Source organism: Peromyscus maniculatus, chromosome 7, assembly GCF_049852395.1.
Source record: "Peromyscus maniculatus bairdii isolate BWxNUB_F1_BW_parent chromosome 7, HU_Pman_BW_mat_3.1, whole genome shotgun sequence".
NCBI lineage: Eukaryota > Metazoa > Chordata > Mammalia > Rodentia > Cricetidae > Peromyscus > Peromyscus maniculatus.
The window spans coordinates 75,708,880-75,724,693 of record NC_134858.1 but is presented as its reverse complement, the minus strand read 5'-3'; the positions used below and the strand labels follow the sequence as shown (position 1 = coordinate 75,724,693).

General features: G+C 45.4%; 1 protein-coding gene across 1 annotated transcript in view; it reads right to left on the bottom strand.

The window, feature by feature from the left end:
* The window catches only part of Cilk1 (ciliogenesis associated kinase 1), a 45,048-nt gene that overhangs the window by 16,454 nt on the left and 12,780 nt on the right, over positions 1 to 15,814 (bottom strand). Inside the window, exons 5-7 of the mRNA XM_006973711.4 lie at positions 5,985 to 6,117; positions 3,787 to 3,958; positions 1,099 to 1,266 (exon numbers count right to left, since the gene is read on the bottom strand). Coding sequence (XP_006973773.3) covers positions 1,099 to 1,266; positions 3,787 to 3,958; positions 5,985 to 6,117 — 473 coding nt within the window. The remainder of the gene's footprint in view (positions 1 to 1,098; positions 1,267 to 3,786; positions 3,959 to 5,984; positions 6,118 to 15,814) is intronic.

The window sequence follows — 15,814 nt, the reverse complement described above, 5'->3', positions numbered from 1 at the left end:
GTGTAATTAATTGTTCATGAGTCAAGCTGACAAAGGTTCAAACAAAACCAGCCTTGCAAGAGGCCGCTGAGTGACAAGCGCTACCTCGGCTCTTTTGGGTACATTTCATAATTTATCAATGCAGCCCAGGGGAAGGTGGGCGGGAAGACATCTAGAAGCCCTGCCACCTGGACTATAGGCAGCTGTGCTACCTGTACCAGTTACTGAATAAGTGGATAGGGAAAAATCATTCCAACTTTCTAAGATTTAGTTTTATTACCCACAGAAGTGAACACAAAAGCATTTACCTCATGGGCTCTGCACTAGGTTGAAACCACATAAAACACACCATAGCATGTGCAAAGTACATGAAAATGCCAGCTGCATCTGGCTGCCGTTCTGTCCCGGCTGTCTGTCCATGAGTGGGCTGGTGTCCTAAGTTACCTTTCAACACTCGTGCTGGCTCATCGCCAAACTACTGAATGGTCTTAACTCTCAGAGAACATATTTTAAACCACCTCCGAAGACACACAGACAGACACACACACATTTCTTTTCTGAACTATTCTTTATTCCTGGACAATTTTATGTTTCTTGTGTGTGTGTGTGTGTGTGTGTGTGTGTGTGTGTGCGCGTGTGCGCGTGTGTGTGTGTGTGTGTGTGTGTGTGTGTGTGTGTGTGTGTGTTTTGAGACAGAGTTTCTCTGTGTAGCCCTGGTTGTCCTGGAATTCCTCTGTAGACAAGGCTGGCCTTGGATTCAGAGACGTGCCTGCCTTTGCCTCTTGAGTGCTAGGATTAAAGGTGTGCACCACCATGCCTAGCTGGCAATTTTATATTTGCAGATTTTATATATGTATATATATTGCACATTGTGATATATGATATCATATATTACACATTGTGATATATGATATATCAGTGTTAATGTTCAATATAAATAACTGTTTAATATTAACTATTTTAATTATGCCCAACAAGTTTCAGATTACCTTAAATTCCTCCAGTTCATAGGAGTCAGTACTATTTTCAGCCATATTACCAAACGTAATTCACAGAAATACTCAGAGTGAGGTAGAGATTTCCTAAGAAATGCTTTGAACAGAAAAGAACCAGGCGAACCTGACTAGCGGTCGGTCGTTTCTTGGGATCCCACTGGAGCATGTCTCTCAGGAGCTGAATGGCTTCACTGCTAGCATTTGGAATTAGTGTCTTTAAGTTATTGGGTATACATTGGGGCCAGAGGAAATTCATGGCACTTGACAGCTGGTAGCCTTCGGGCCAGTCAGTCTACAAGAAAAGACAGGAAATGCTACTCAGACGGTGTCTGTGTGGGAGTCTTCCACATGCGCCCATAACCAAAGGCAGTTGTCCCGTGACTCCACTAGTCAGGTGTATGTGATGAGGCCCACGGCTACCCTCACACAGACTACAGTGCATGAAATCTGAGAACTGGCAGGAAAGACAGTGACTTGCCACCAGCCTGGCTGGTTTTATATCCTTTACAGAAGACTGTCCATCTTGGGCGAACTGGGGACTGAGGCCCTCAGCATTTTCCCTGCTGTGCATCTGACACGTGGGTTTTGGAAACTGCTCGTATGGTATTTTTGAGGGGGAAGACAAAATAAAAATGAAGTAAAGCAAAATACCAATAGATCTGTGACACTCCATGTGTTAACTATATCGCCAATGATTGTAAATATTTATGTTGAGAGGACTAGCTGAGACACAGAGGTCCTCTCCACTCCCCACCTTTTCAGGGTTTTTTTTGTTTTTGTTTTTTTGTTTTTTTGAGACAGTATTTCTCTGTGTAGTTTTGGAGCCTTTCCTGGAACTCACTCTATAGACCAGGCTGGCTTCGAACTCACAGAGATCCTCCTGGCTCTGCCTCCCAAGTGCTGGGATTAAAGGCGTGCGCCACCACCGCCCGGCTCACTCCCCACCTTTTCAGGCATCACATCTGTGGAGGCCCGGAGTGAATGGTGGGAAATCTGAACAGCCAGGCTTGAGGCTTCTCCAGTTCTAACACTACTGTTTTGTAAGGCAAACCCTGATAGAATTTTGACCTCTCCCTGGAGCCAACTGGTACCATGTATACCATCCACTCAGACAGTTCCTGTGTGAATGCTGAGTGTTGTTGAGTATCCAAAATAATTCAATATAAATTCTTCTCTTAAAATGTCATTGTCCTTGGGCTGGAGAGATGGCTCAGAGGTTAAGAGCACTGCTTGCTCTTCCAAAGGTCCTGAGTTCAATTCCCAGCAACCACATGGTGGCTCACAACCATCTGTAATGAGATCTGGTGTCCTCTTCTGCCGTGTGGGGATATGTGCAGACAGAACACTGTATACATAATAAATAAATATTTTTAAAAAAAATGTCATTGTCCTTAAAAGACAAAAATAGGGTATACTTTTAAAGTATAATAAAAAAAAAAAATGACAAAGGCCACCAGAGGGGTAGATAATAGATACAAAGAGGAAGGGGGCCAGCAGGGTACTTTGAAAACCTTATCATTAACAGGGTGGCAGTAATGACTCAGTCAAATAATTAAAAAAAACGAAATGAACTTTGTCTAGCATGTTTAAGGCCCTAGGTTTGATACCCGGTGCCACACACAGACACACAGACACATAGACACAAATATACAAACTAAAAAAAGGAGGGGGGGACAGGGAAGGAAAATGAAGATTGAATTCACAACAGCAATAGTACTGGGAGCTGGGAAAAGAGACACAAGACAAGTATATTATAGCAAAGAATACAGATACAGCAGAGACTGGAGAAGCCGTGGGGAGGAGCGTCATTGAGTCCCGTGGAGGAAGAAGGGACCTTGATGGTCACTAAAGAGACATTCACTCAGGCAATACACAGAAATGGGACTATTCCAGGGTACAGAGCCAGGCTGTGCCCTGGAACGGAGCAATGAACTGAGGGACTGGGGGATGATGAATACTTCCAAGCAAAGACCAGATTACAACCACAGCTGTTTTTAAGGAAGAAGAATCTAGTCACAGACTGAAAGACAAGCTGGAAGGGAAAGCCTGGAGGATGGGGTTGGGGGTTGGGTGATGTTGGGGTAGAGCAGGGGTGGGGGGTATGGAGGGGAAGCAAGCAGAGATATCCATAGTTCCAGCTCCAACTCTGCTGTGAGTCTGCAAAGACAGACAGCCTCAGCTGAGCATGGTGGTTACATACCTTCACTCCCAGGAATAAAGGAGGCAGAGGCAGGTAGATCTTTGTGAATTCCAGGCTAGCCTGAGCTACACGGTGAGGACCTGTCTCAAAAACCCAAACCAAACAAAAAAACTGAAGAGCCATATGACACTCAGCCTCAAGACTGGCCCTCTGGGGACTATGATAAGACCACATATGGATACAGGCCATGAAGAAAGGAAGCATGCTAAATGGTAAGCCCTGTGCTTCAGGTGAGTTCAGTCAGAGGTGATGGAGTGAGAAGAAAGGCCCCAAACAGCTGTTAAAATCTGAACAGTTATAAAGGAGAGAAGTAGGGATACAGATCACCTTCGGAAGGCTTAGGAGACATAACTGTGCCCATACGAATGGAGAAATTCTGTAAAGGGTGAGATGATATCGAGAGGGGGATAGAGAGATCCATGACAAACACTCTAGCTGTAGGCAGAACGAAGGGGAGAAGCTGGCCTTGCTAGAGAACTTGGGCAGAGGAGAATGGTCAAGGTCAAGAGAGACTCTAGAACAGTCTGGTGGGTTGGTGGTGCACAGCACGGGGGAGGGGCAGAGCAGGGAGCTGTTGGCTTCGGCTCATGAGCCTTTGGTCCATGTCATTACCTTCTTCGGTGTTCCCAACACTTGGCAAATTTTGAAAATCGTGTCAATTTCGCTGGCCCCAGGGAAGAGAGGCCGGAGGGTGTACACCTCTGCCATGATGCAGCCAACTGCCCAGACATCAATGGGGGAGCTGTAGTTGGTAGACCGCAGGAGTACTTCTGGAGCCCTGTACCTGAAAAGACAAGGTTAACAGTTAGCTGTTGCTTCTACTGGTCAGAAGGTACATTCAATAATAAGTAACTCTTAGTTAAGGGATATATTTTTCCCTAAATGCAACGTGGTACATGGGCTTACAAGGACGTGACAACTGTCATGGTCGCTAATAAACAAATAATAGTTTTAGGGCTGGGAGAGAGGTCCGTGGGAAAGTCAACTTATGTGCAAGTATGAGGATCTGAGTTCAAATCCCCAGCACCCAAGTACAAATCCAGGCATGGCTTACTGTGCCTGTAACTCCAGCCTTCAGGAGCAGAGACAGAGGATTCCATGAGCTTACTGGCTACCCAGCCTAGCCAAAAAGGTGAGCTTTTCAGCTCAGTGAGAGACCCTGTTGCTGTGGGATGTTCTGTATGTCCTGTGGGAGCCCGTTCTTGGGTTCCTCGTGGCTTTAACAGCAGGTCCACATAGAGGATGACTAGGACCATGGGCCTGAGTGCAGGTGTCTGAGATGGTCTGCACTTGGCTGTGCTGCGGGATGGTCTGTATGTCAAGTTGCTCTGATTGGTCAATAAATAAAACCTGATTGGCCCGTGGCTAGGCAGGAAGTATAGGCGGGACTAACAGAGAGGAGAAATAAAAGAACAGGAAGGCAGAAGGAGTCACTGCCAACCGCCAGGACAAGCAGCATGAAAAATACCAGTAAACCACGAGCCACGTGGCAAGGTATTGATTTGTGGAAATGGATTAATTTAAGCTATAAGAACAGTTAGCAAGAAGCCTGCCACGGCCATACAGTTTGTAAGCAATATAAGTCTCTGTGTTTACTTGGTTGGGTCTGAGTGGCTGTGGGACTGGCGGGTGACAGAGATTTGTCCTGACTGTGGGCAGGGCAGGAAACCTCTAGCTACACCCTGTCTCAAGGGAATAAGCTGACAGTGCTAGAGGAAAAGAGTGTCTTCCTCTGGCCTCCCCATGGGTGTGAGCACCCACACACTCATGTGCATATACCATATACACACAAAGATCATACATATACTCCATGCACACATGAAAGAAAGATAGTCTCTTCCTTCTCTTCCAAGGTCTTTAAAGAATTCTGTGTGTGTGGGGGGGGGGAGTGTGTGCACACAAGGCTAGAGCTGCTGGATCCCTGTGGAGCTGGAGTTATAAAAGGTCGATTATAAGCCACCTGAAGAGGGTGAGAAACTGAACTTGGGTCCTCTTCAAGAACAGGACAAAACTCTTAGTGCTCGGCCATCTCTCCTCCACACAGGAATCTCCTCTAGCGTCTTCAGAAACACAAGGAGTTGGGTAGGAAAAAGAGAGCAGGGAAGAAGGATGTGGAGAAACTATCCTCAGAAAAGCTTTTGTACAAAAATTAACTATACAAGGGCTGGAGAATTGGCTCAGCCATTAAGAGCCCATGTTGCTTTTGCAAAGGAACCAGGTTCAATTCCCAGCACCTACATGACAGCTCACAACCATCTGTAACTCTAGTTCTAGAGCATCCAACCTCCATAGGCACCAGGCATGCGCGCGCGCGTGTGCGCGCGCGCACACACACACACACACACACACACACACACACCACATATATATGCAAGCAAAACACTCACTCACACATAAAATAATAAATCTAAAGACTTTAAAAATTATTTAGACTTTGGACAATATGATGAGTTTCCTTTTAAAATTGTTTAACACAAGGTTATATCTTCATTCAGTAACAAAATATCTACAGTGTTTGAACTGTTTTTTCCTTTTAGTGAGAAATTAATGCTTATGATTAATAATGTTCTCAGTATAAAGTTTTATTGTTTCTGTTGTTTTGATTTTTTTTTGAGACAGGGTCTCACTATGTAGCCCTGGCTAGACTAGAACTCACTCTGTAGTTCAATAACCAGGCTGGCAATAACATCACAAAGCACCACCTGTCTCCTGAGTGCTGGGAATAAGAAGTGTGTATCACCAGTTAGCCTTATAAATTATATCTTTTGAAAGAAGCACAATTAAATAATTTTGAGATAAATAGCATTTACCATCTAGTAGACACATAATCTGTGTACGGAGGTCTTGATCGGATTTCTCGGGCCAATCCAAAGTCTGCAATTTTCACAAGTTCTGGTCCCATGCAGAGGAGGTTCTCGGGCTTTAAGTCGCGGTGGAAGAAGCCTGCAGAGACAGCAAAGGAATCCAAATGCATGCTCCTCCCTGCACTGCCCTCTGCAGCGCTGACAATCTTTTGACAACGTCTGTAACAAACGACCAGCCCTTCAGACTTCTCGCGGGGCTTCGGTCATTTCCTTACACAAAATCAATCCCAAGTAGATCTTTGTACATCTTACTTACAAAGAAGTCTTTTTGAATACTAAAACTTGTGGGCTGAGATAACTGCAAACCAAACTATCTCAGGGAGAAATTCATTTCTATCAACTCAGCAGAAATAAGTTGAGAGTAAAACTATTTCAAAAGACAATAATTTTTATTGACATTAAATGTATACTGCAACAACATATATATACATGTATATGTTTTTTTTATTTTTTATTTTTAAATAAGAGACAAAGGATTAGCTGGGTGAGGTGGCACATACTTTTAATCCCAGCACTTGAGAGGCAGAGGCAAGGGGGGTCTATGAGCTCAAGGCTAGCCTGGTCTACAGAGAGAGTTCCAGAACAGCCAAGACTGTTACATAGAGAAACCCTCATCTTGAAAAATCACACACACACACACACACACACACACACACACACACACGAGAGAGAGAGAGAGAGAGAGAGAGAGAGAGAGAGAGAGAGAGAGAGAGAGAGAGAGAGAGAGAGAGAGAGGATTGATGGATCTGGTCTATTCAGAACTGTGATTCTGGTATGTGTTGTGACACTGTCTAGGAGCATTTACTAATTTGCCCAATGTGTAGCACACATCATGAGGAGAAAAGATAGCTCACTGAATGAGAAGTCTCAGCTGCGGTGGTGCTCTGGAGATGCAGCATGGGGATATTCACTGTGAGCGTCTACCGGGCACACACAAACATCCAGTGACGAGCAATAGACACTGCAAACCCAAACCACCTCCTCCCTGAGGTTCCACCCACAGACATCACTCAAGGTGCTTCTACATCTCACTGGGACACGCAGACAGGAAGGACAACTTAGTTGAATACACTGACTGTGATATTGGTTGCGATATCTCTAATGTCATATCCTGAACCATCCTTGAAAGCCATGTCCTTAATAGGATCCTAAGGGGATGCCATTTTCATGCCTGCATCAGCTTGTCCAAAACTACCTCTCCTCCGACTTTAATAATATCACCAAGTACCTGGTAGTTCTGTTGAATCTGTTCTTTTGATAGTGATGGACCGTCCTGCACTTCCTTCAGGACACCTCCTGGCCTTTCTCCCTTTTCCTCTGCCTTCCAGCTGCTCTTCCTGCCTGTGGCTGCACGATCCCTTTTTCATGGTCTTCTTCCTCCAGCTTCTTTGGACTCTACACATTCTAATAATTTAAACACTGACCCCCTAACACACACACACACACACACACACACACACACACACACACACACCCTTCCATAGCCTCTTTAAATAGTTTAACAAATATGATTTTTTTTATTCTACCTAAAGAGATGAATGTATTTTCCAGCTGGGGAGAGAGCTCTGTGGTAAAGGATTTGACAAACATGCATGATGCCCTAGGTTCAATCACCCACACTGGAAAACATATTTCCCAATACCGATCACCAGTTACACAGAGTGTGTTTCACTCAGGTGAAATTCTTCATTCCCTTTGAGTTTACTGTATTTATCTGCTGTGAAACAAGCTGTCACTTGGATTGGTTTAATAAAAGGCTGACTGGCTGGGAGCCAGGCAGGAATTATAGCTGGGACAACCAAACTAGGAGGATGATGGGAGAAGAAGGGTGGGGTCAGGAGAGATGTCAGCCAGTCACTGAGGAAGCAGAACATGTAGAAAATGAGGTAACAAGCCATAAGACATATGGCAAAGCATAGACAAGAAATATGGGTTAATTTAAATGTAAGAGTTAGCTAGTAACATGCCCGTGCTATAGGTCAAGCATTTATAATTAATATTCAGCCTCAGATTCAGTTATATGGGAGCAGGATGTCAGGATAGGAAAACTCTGCCAAGATTTATCCCCACGATAATGTACACTTGTTCCATTTTATCTGTATCCATCCCAATTTTAACCATTCTCCAAGGTTTATTGAGTTGCCCTTTGTCTAAGAAGCCATCTTACAGCCAGTGGTCATGTCACACACATTTAATCCCAGCACTCAGGAGGCAGATATATGAATTCAAGGCCAGACTGGTCTACAGAGCGAGTTCCAGGACATCCAGGGCTACACAGAGAAACCTTGTCTCAAAAAACGAAAACAAACAAACATTTCACATTCTTCCACCCTGTCAAGAAATATTCAGAGGCCATGCCAACTAACGGGTTGGGCTCTGTGGATTCAGAACCACCCAAATGTCACGGTTCTTGGCCTTTGCCTTCACAGGTAGAACAGGCCTTTACCCTGATCATGTGTAGAGTTCTATCATTTACAAATATGGTCACCATTTTCACTAAGTAGAGGAAAGCCCTTTAATGGTAAAGGCCTTTTACACTTCTGTGTAGTGGGTAGCCATCCGGGTCTCGGGTCTCCAGGGTCCTCCCTTGGCCCCGCATTGTAGGCGTGACAGTTGCCAGAGTCTCAATGGGGGTTGGAACTTCCAGATCCAAGCTGGAATGGCTGCCCACTCCACTTCTGAATGCCTTGCATGCAAGAAAAAGCATGGCAGTCTCACAACATATGATTGTTGACTGAACTGAGGGAACTACATGGGCCTGTTGGAACTTTACAGTGATGAATCTACATGGACCAAATATGCAGGATCAGCAGAGTGGATCAGAGCTGTGGGGAGGATGGAAGAGAGAAAGTCCTAAATGACAGCAACTGAGAACTGAGCAACAAGTGCAATGTCTCAGACGCAGGGCGGGGACAATGAGGACTCATTGATGGATGTCCATATCACACAGGGCATTCCTGTAGCACTAAAGCAATTAGCCAAGGCTATTTTTCAAGCCTGCCTCTGCTCTAACAGGAAGTGACTGTGACGTAAAAATGCACTATACTAGATGTATGATGGAAAGGAGCAATGGTTTAATAAAAGGACATTGCTCTGTGTTTACCATCCTGGAGACAACTGGGCTTAGCATCAGGTCAAGTTCCAAATGCATACCAATGGATTTGCAGACCAAGTGGCTGGCTTAGCTGAGTACAACTAGAACCAAGAGCCCCATGCCTACATGAAGACGAAGGCACAGAAACAATCAGAGGCATTCAAGGGGGACACGGGCAGGAGTAAGAAGTACTTCCTACACAACCCAGGGCCACCTGCTGTGCACATCCCAGGAAGTGAGATCAGAGTCAGGTCTGGGCTAGACAAGAGACAAGCACACAAGCTGTCTATTTTACAGCGTTTGTGTATTTGCAGGTCTAAGTTCATGCGTGGTATGTGCACACTGTGAAAATGCATTGAGCTTCGCTTAAATTTCAGTGCTTCATCTTTATGCTGCTGCTGTCCTGACAGGGGCCTAATGGCCCAATTTCAAGAATCCTAACCAGATTTGTAGTAAACCAAATATAAATAATTATAAGAACTGAACTTGAGGTTCTCAGGTTAAAAAAACTCCGAGTGATTCAATATTAGTCAAGAATGGCCTTTCCAACAAAGAAAAAACAATCTGACTGACACAGACAAATCCAGATGGTTTATTATCAGCCCAATAAAATAGATTATCTACCCACCAGATGAGTGATGTCTGTTCTGCGTCTTGGTATAACTGAGTCACTGTGTTTGGGACCTTTATTCTTGCCAACACCTGCTGGTTCTCAGAAGGCCTGACTGTATGTACCCATCTTGGAGACGAATTAAGAATTACGCAGTTATTAGAATTATCTTTTGTCTACATACCTAGGATAGTTTCCAGGATCCTTGAAAACCGTGAGACGATGGTTTCTCTACCTAAAAACTCAAATGCTCTAAAACCTCTCCAGTGAAAGAAGAAAAGGCAAGTATAATTTTTCATACTGAACAGATGGGAAAACTCAGTCATGGGGGGGGCAAAAAATTGCTCACAATCCCACCAAAAAAAATGTGTCACAACCCAAGAGTGCCCAGCACTACCCCCTCCCTCTCGGCTCACACACCTAAACCTTGATTTGTGACTCTGACCTTCTCACTTCCATATCAACACTGATTCTCCTAGTAAACGTTCCCTTCCTCTTCTAATTGGGGTAATTATTATTTATACACTTATGTGGCATTTCTCTTCTAGTGACTCATCTGTCCCCAAACCTCCTCCACCCACAGCGACTCCCTCTGGCACCATCTATCTATAACACCTGCATCGGTTCTCATCTTCTCCAGGTCAGTTCATCCTATCACACTGGTACTCATACAAGCGTCACTTATGCACTCCAGACCTTTTCTGTGTCCCGCTGGGATTCATGCTCTGCTAAGCACCAACACGCTCCTCCCGACAGACAGGCTTTATCCGTTCCCTCATGGCTTATGCATCTTAATTCTAGTTCCACAGAGAACGTGACCATTAACCAAAAGGGGAATGAAGATTCAGATTTCTTACTTACCCCTCCAAGTGGGTTCTTTTTCCACACTTCATCTGTTTTATCGAAACATTACTATTTCCATTCAAAGAGACAACGCAGCTTAGGATGTGAATGTGCAGACCGCCCACAGTCATTTAACCCTCTGGTGCCCGAGTTGCCTCATTTGTGAAATAGAGACTAGCAAACCTCACAGGCTTGCAGGATGAACACATTGTATCCATAAAGCTTTTAGAGGGCAGCCTGTCCTTATGAGGACTGCTACGAGAAAGTTCTCTCTGGTAACCTCCCCAAAGCTGTCAATGGGGGCTTGCGTACATGATGTCATTTTTTCACAGATAAGAATTAAGGCTTGTGGGGCTAGTGACAAGTGCCATCTGTGAGGAGGTCGCACTAGAGCTCGGCTCCGATTCCTGCCTGGCTCTGTGCTCTCCTGACGTGCAGCGTGGCCCCTTCTTCCTTCTGCCTCCCGACGTGACAATGGGAATCCTAGCCGTGCCACTGAGACATCATGCGACAGCTGAGTGCTGCCACAGGAAGAACTTTCCTGTTCAAAACAGCTTCCAGAACACAGAAAAAGACCCTTCATTTAAGTTCAGGATACCGCCTGCCTGCTCAGTAACAGAAGGACTTTCCTTTTTATTATGCAAGAGGATTTTCACGATAACTTCAAGGAAGAAAGGAAAACCAAGGAAGGCTTCCTCCTGTTTAGATTCTATTGTTGATGATGCTGATTAAATAAGAGGAAGTGATTAAAGAGTATTTAAATATGAATTTATGTAGTACATCTTTCTGCTGTGAAAGCAATTTTAGATCATTCTCACCTTCCTTCCCTTCCTCCCTCCCCAAGTTCCTTCCTTCCTTGAATCTAAATCTACAGTGTTTATATTAAGAAAAAAAAGGAAGCCACAGGAGCAGTAGCACACAGACAGGAGAAAGGCCATGTCAAGGTCACACACACACACGACAGTGGTGAGGCTCAGAGGCATGGCATCACCTCTGGGGCAAAACCCTGCCCTCCCAACTACCAAATGCATTTCCATTTCCTGATGGGGAAGGGTGCTCTGGACAGCTACAAGGGTGGGTGAGGAAGAAACATACAATTTGTATTATATTCCTGCCAGGGACACGTGCTTTGGCATTGTTCAGACAGTATGGCCATGTGTTTACGCCCCAGGGGGAGAACTCAGTGCCATGAAATATGGCCATAGCAACTACATCTGCACTGTTCTTCCCTCTCAGAGGAGTGTACTCTCCAGGGGCGGACTGCACCGTCACACTGTGAGAATGAGCCATGGGGAAGGGCTGGAACTCACTAAACAGCTCTAGGAAGCGTATCAGATGGTTTCTCTATCCCAACAGGAAAGGGGTAATAGCAAGGCACATGTGCACTTAACCAAAGTCATCAACACATAAACCCTCTAAGTTAAAAATAAAATCATAGTGATCTATTAGGGGTATGTGTGTGTGTGTGTGTGTGTGTGTGTGTGTGTGTGTGTGTGTGTGTTACCAGGGCACGTGTGTAGAGCTCAGAGGGCAACTTGAAGGAACTGGGTTCACTTGTTCCATTGAGAATGAACTCAGTTTGTCAGGCTTGGTGGTAAGTGCTCTTACCCACTGAGCCATCTCTCTTTCTGTCCCCATTCCCCATTTTATTAAAAATACAACAAAAACAACAACAAAAAACCTCCAAAAGACAAAGAGGACAGGACTTGAGAATTTCGGGTCTACCCCGCTTACAGTCATTACCTACCATCTTCTTCTGCTAAGAGTCCCCAACTGACTAGCCAACCGATCCCCTGTCACTGCTGCAGTGGGGTCTCTGCAGAGCTTTCAGCCTCTCACAGCCTCAGTGTCCCTCCTTCGAAGGACATAGTTACTGTGCGCTCTTTCTACCTGTGACGTTGACAAGGAAGTGACAGAGGCAGTGGATGACGTTCGCTCCAACCAGAACTGGGCACAGAGCTGGTGGGAGACATGTCAGCCACCGCCTCTGGTGATGGCCAGGGTGGTGAGGCTGTGAGGGATGCAGGCCTGACTTCCTCCACAGCTGCATCTTCCTTTGCATCGTTTGCACACACATGCTCACTGTTCGCACACACATGCTCACTGTTCGCACACACATGCTCACTGTTTGCACACACTCTCACTGTTTGCACACACGCTCTCACTGTTTGCACACACTCTCACTATTTGCACACACTCTCACTGTTTGCACACACTCTCCCACTGTTTGCACACACACTCTCACTGTTTGCACACACACTCTCACTGTTTGCACACACACTCTCACTGTTTGCACACACGCTCTCACTGTTTGCACACACTCTCACTATTTGCACACACACTCTCACTGTTTGCACACACACGCTCACTGTTTGCACACACACGCTCACTGTTTGCACACACGCTCTCATTGTTTGCACACACTCTCACTGTTTGCACACACACGCTCACTGTTTGCACACACACGCTCACTGTTTGCACACACTCTCACTATTTGCACACACACTCTCACTGTTTGCACACACACTCTCACTGTTTGCACACACTCTCACTGTTCGCACACACATGCTCACTGTTTGCACACACACGCTCACTGTTTGCACACACATGCTCACTGTTTGCACACACACGCTCACTGTTTGCACACACATGCTCACTGTTTGCACACACACGCTCACTGTTTGCACATACACTCTCACTGTTTGCACACACACTCTCACTGCACACACATTCTCAATGTCTAAGGCTTGAAAGTAATGGCAGTGCAGAGTTCCAAGGGGATCTTATGGGGTGCTAAACTGTTAGCTAAAGATATTTGTGTGTGTATACATGCCAATGCCTATGCATCTGTTCACGTGTGAGGGAGAGGAGGGACTGTATGGACGATAGGTATGTGGGCATGTGTACATACAGAGATAGGCACGTGTGTAGGAACATGTTAGAAGCTCATAGGCAGCCTGTGTCTATGAGTCCATAAATACTTCATTAAGTAGCGTCTCAGAAGAAAGGTTGTGAGTTCTTCCTAGACATATCTGAGTCTCATTAAAAGGAGTAAAAAGGAAGTCTCTAACTCAGGTTCCAGGGTTAAGGAAACAGCCCAAATGACCAAAACTCTGACTGCTCCCTATTTGAAAAATACGCTGGCAGAAAACCCCTGTGGTTCCCCACTTTTCTCCTTGAGCTCTTACATGTCCTCTATTTGTCCCTAAGGTGCTGTGTCTGATTACTACACACCACTCACCATGAATTCTTGTGAATAATGGCTAAAGAGCCAATCCTCCGAAGTCAGTGGGATCAGCGATCACCTGTACTTAGTGTTTCACCATGCTGGATTAAGAAGTCATGCTCACAGCTGTATTGCATGTCTTTAATCCCAGCACTCAGGAGGCAGAGGCAGGTGGATATCTGTGAGTTCCAGGCCAGCCTGGTCTACAGAGCGAGTTCCAGGACAGCCAGGACTGTTATATAGAGAAACCTTGTCTTGGAAAACAAACAAACAAACAAACAAGCAAGCAAACAAGTCAGCTCAGCCGTGTGTATCACTCATGGATTACGAAGCTTGTGCTGGAGGATGTCAAGGGTTTGTAGAGACAGCCAAGGTCTGTGTGTTTCATCCTTTTTGTAACGTTGAAGAACTACTTAGAGATAAAGAGCAAGCTGGTGCTGACCCTGGATATAATGTGCCACCTTGTGCAACACAAGATTTTTCTACCCACTGACAATTTACACCAAATCCAGTAACTGTTGAAAGGTTTCAACCCATCTCTTACTGAGTAATGCATCCATTTGTCAGTGCACTGTTTACAGTGGGAACATCCACAGACTGAGAGTGTTGAGGCTTCTGCCTGTACAAAATCAGCCAAGGTCCACATGCTGAGGCCACCTCAAATGACCTTCTCAGAGCACTTCTGTCCTCGCCCACAGATGTCCACGTGTTGGCTACGTATTCATGGGAAAGTTATCAATCCAGCCTCATCTGGTCTCCAGTGGTTAGAACCAGCAACGTTCCAGAGAGCTGCTGGAGATGACTGCCTCATAGTCATTGCTGTTTAACGTTCCACAAGCTCAGTTAGGAGGGAAAACACAAATGGAGAGTTTCCTGAAGGGCACATGGCTATGCTTCCCTTTGGACATTCTAAATCTCTCTGTGGACTACCCACCATCCCTGAAGAGAGTCACACCGGGGCCGGGCAGAACTGCTTTCTCTGATCAGGAGACATGACTGGCCTACAGTGAAGGATATCGAGCAAAACGGGCCTATGCAGCCTGCCGCTGTGTTTACTATAAAATCAGTGACACACTGTCCCCTCCAAAGGGCCCACGAGCAAGTGTCTTCCTGGCCAGGGTATCAAGAATACCTCTGGAAGATGGCTCAGCAGGTGGGAATGCCTGCCGCCAAGCCTGACGACACTAGTTCAAGACCCACGTAAGGGAGGAAGGAAGAGGAGTCACTGCAAGACTCCTGCAAGTTGTCCTCTGCACCCATGCTGTGTCACACACGGGAATGCATGCGTATGCACACGCGCATACACACACACACACACACACACACACACACACACACACACACACACACTAGATAGATAAATACAGGTAAATTGAAGGTCTTAATTTAAAAAATAATAATTTTGCTTTTGACTAGTCAATTTTTAAATCAAGGAAACTACATATGTTCTAACTGATCATGTTTCACACTTTGTTTTGTTTGTTTGTTTGCTTGGTTGGTTGTTTTTTTTTGTTTTGTTTTGTTTTGTTTGTTTGTTTATTTTTGAGTCAGGGTTTCTCTCTGTAACAGCCCTGGCTATCCTGAAACTCACTTTGTAGACCAGACTGGCCTTGAACTCACAGAGACCCTCCTGCCTCTGCCTCCCAAGTGTTGGTATTACAGGCGTGCGCCACCACTGCCCGGCTCACACTTTGCTTTGTATAACAAGCTCAGAAACAAGTCTGTTGTCTGCTTCTTCTACTGGAATAAAATTTGCTGGCATGCGGACATATCCTCCAAACATTACAGGCTATTATGAATGCTATTGGTTCCCCCCCCACAACCAGAGTATAGGACCCTATTGCTGAAGACACCATTTACTTATGCCATCAAATGTGGAGAAATCAAGCTGGTTCCCGACTAGAGGCTTCAACCCTACAAACTCTGCAACCTACAAGGGTGACCCCTTCAAAATACACTCGTACAACAGCGGCATAAAGGTACTGGGAGTAACCAACCACTGA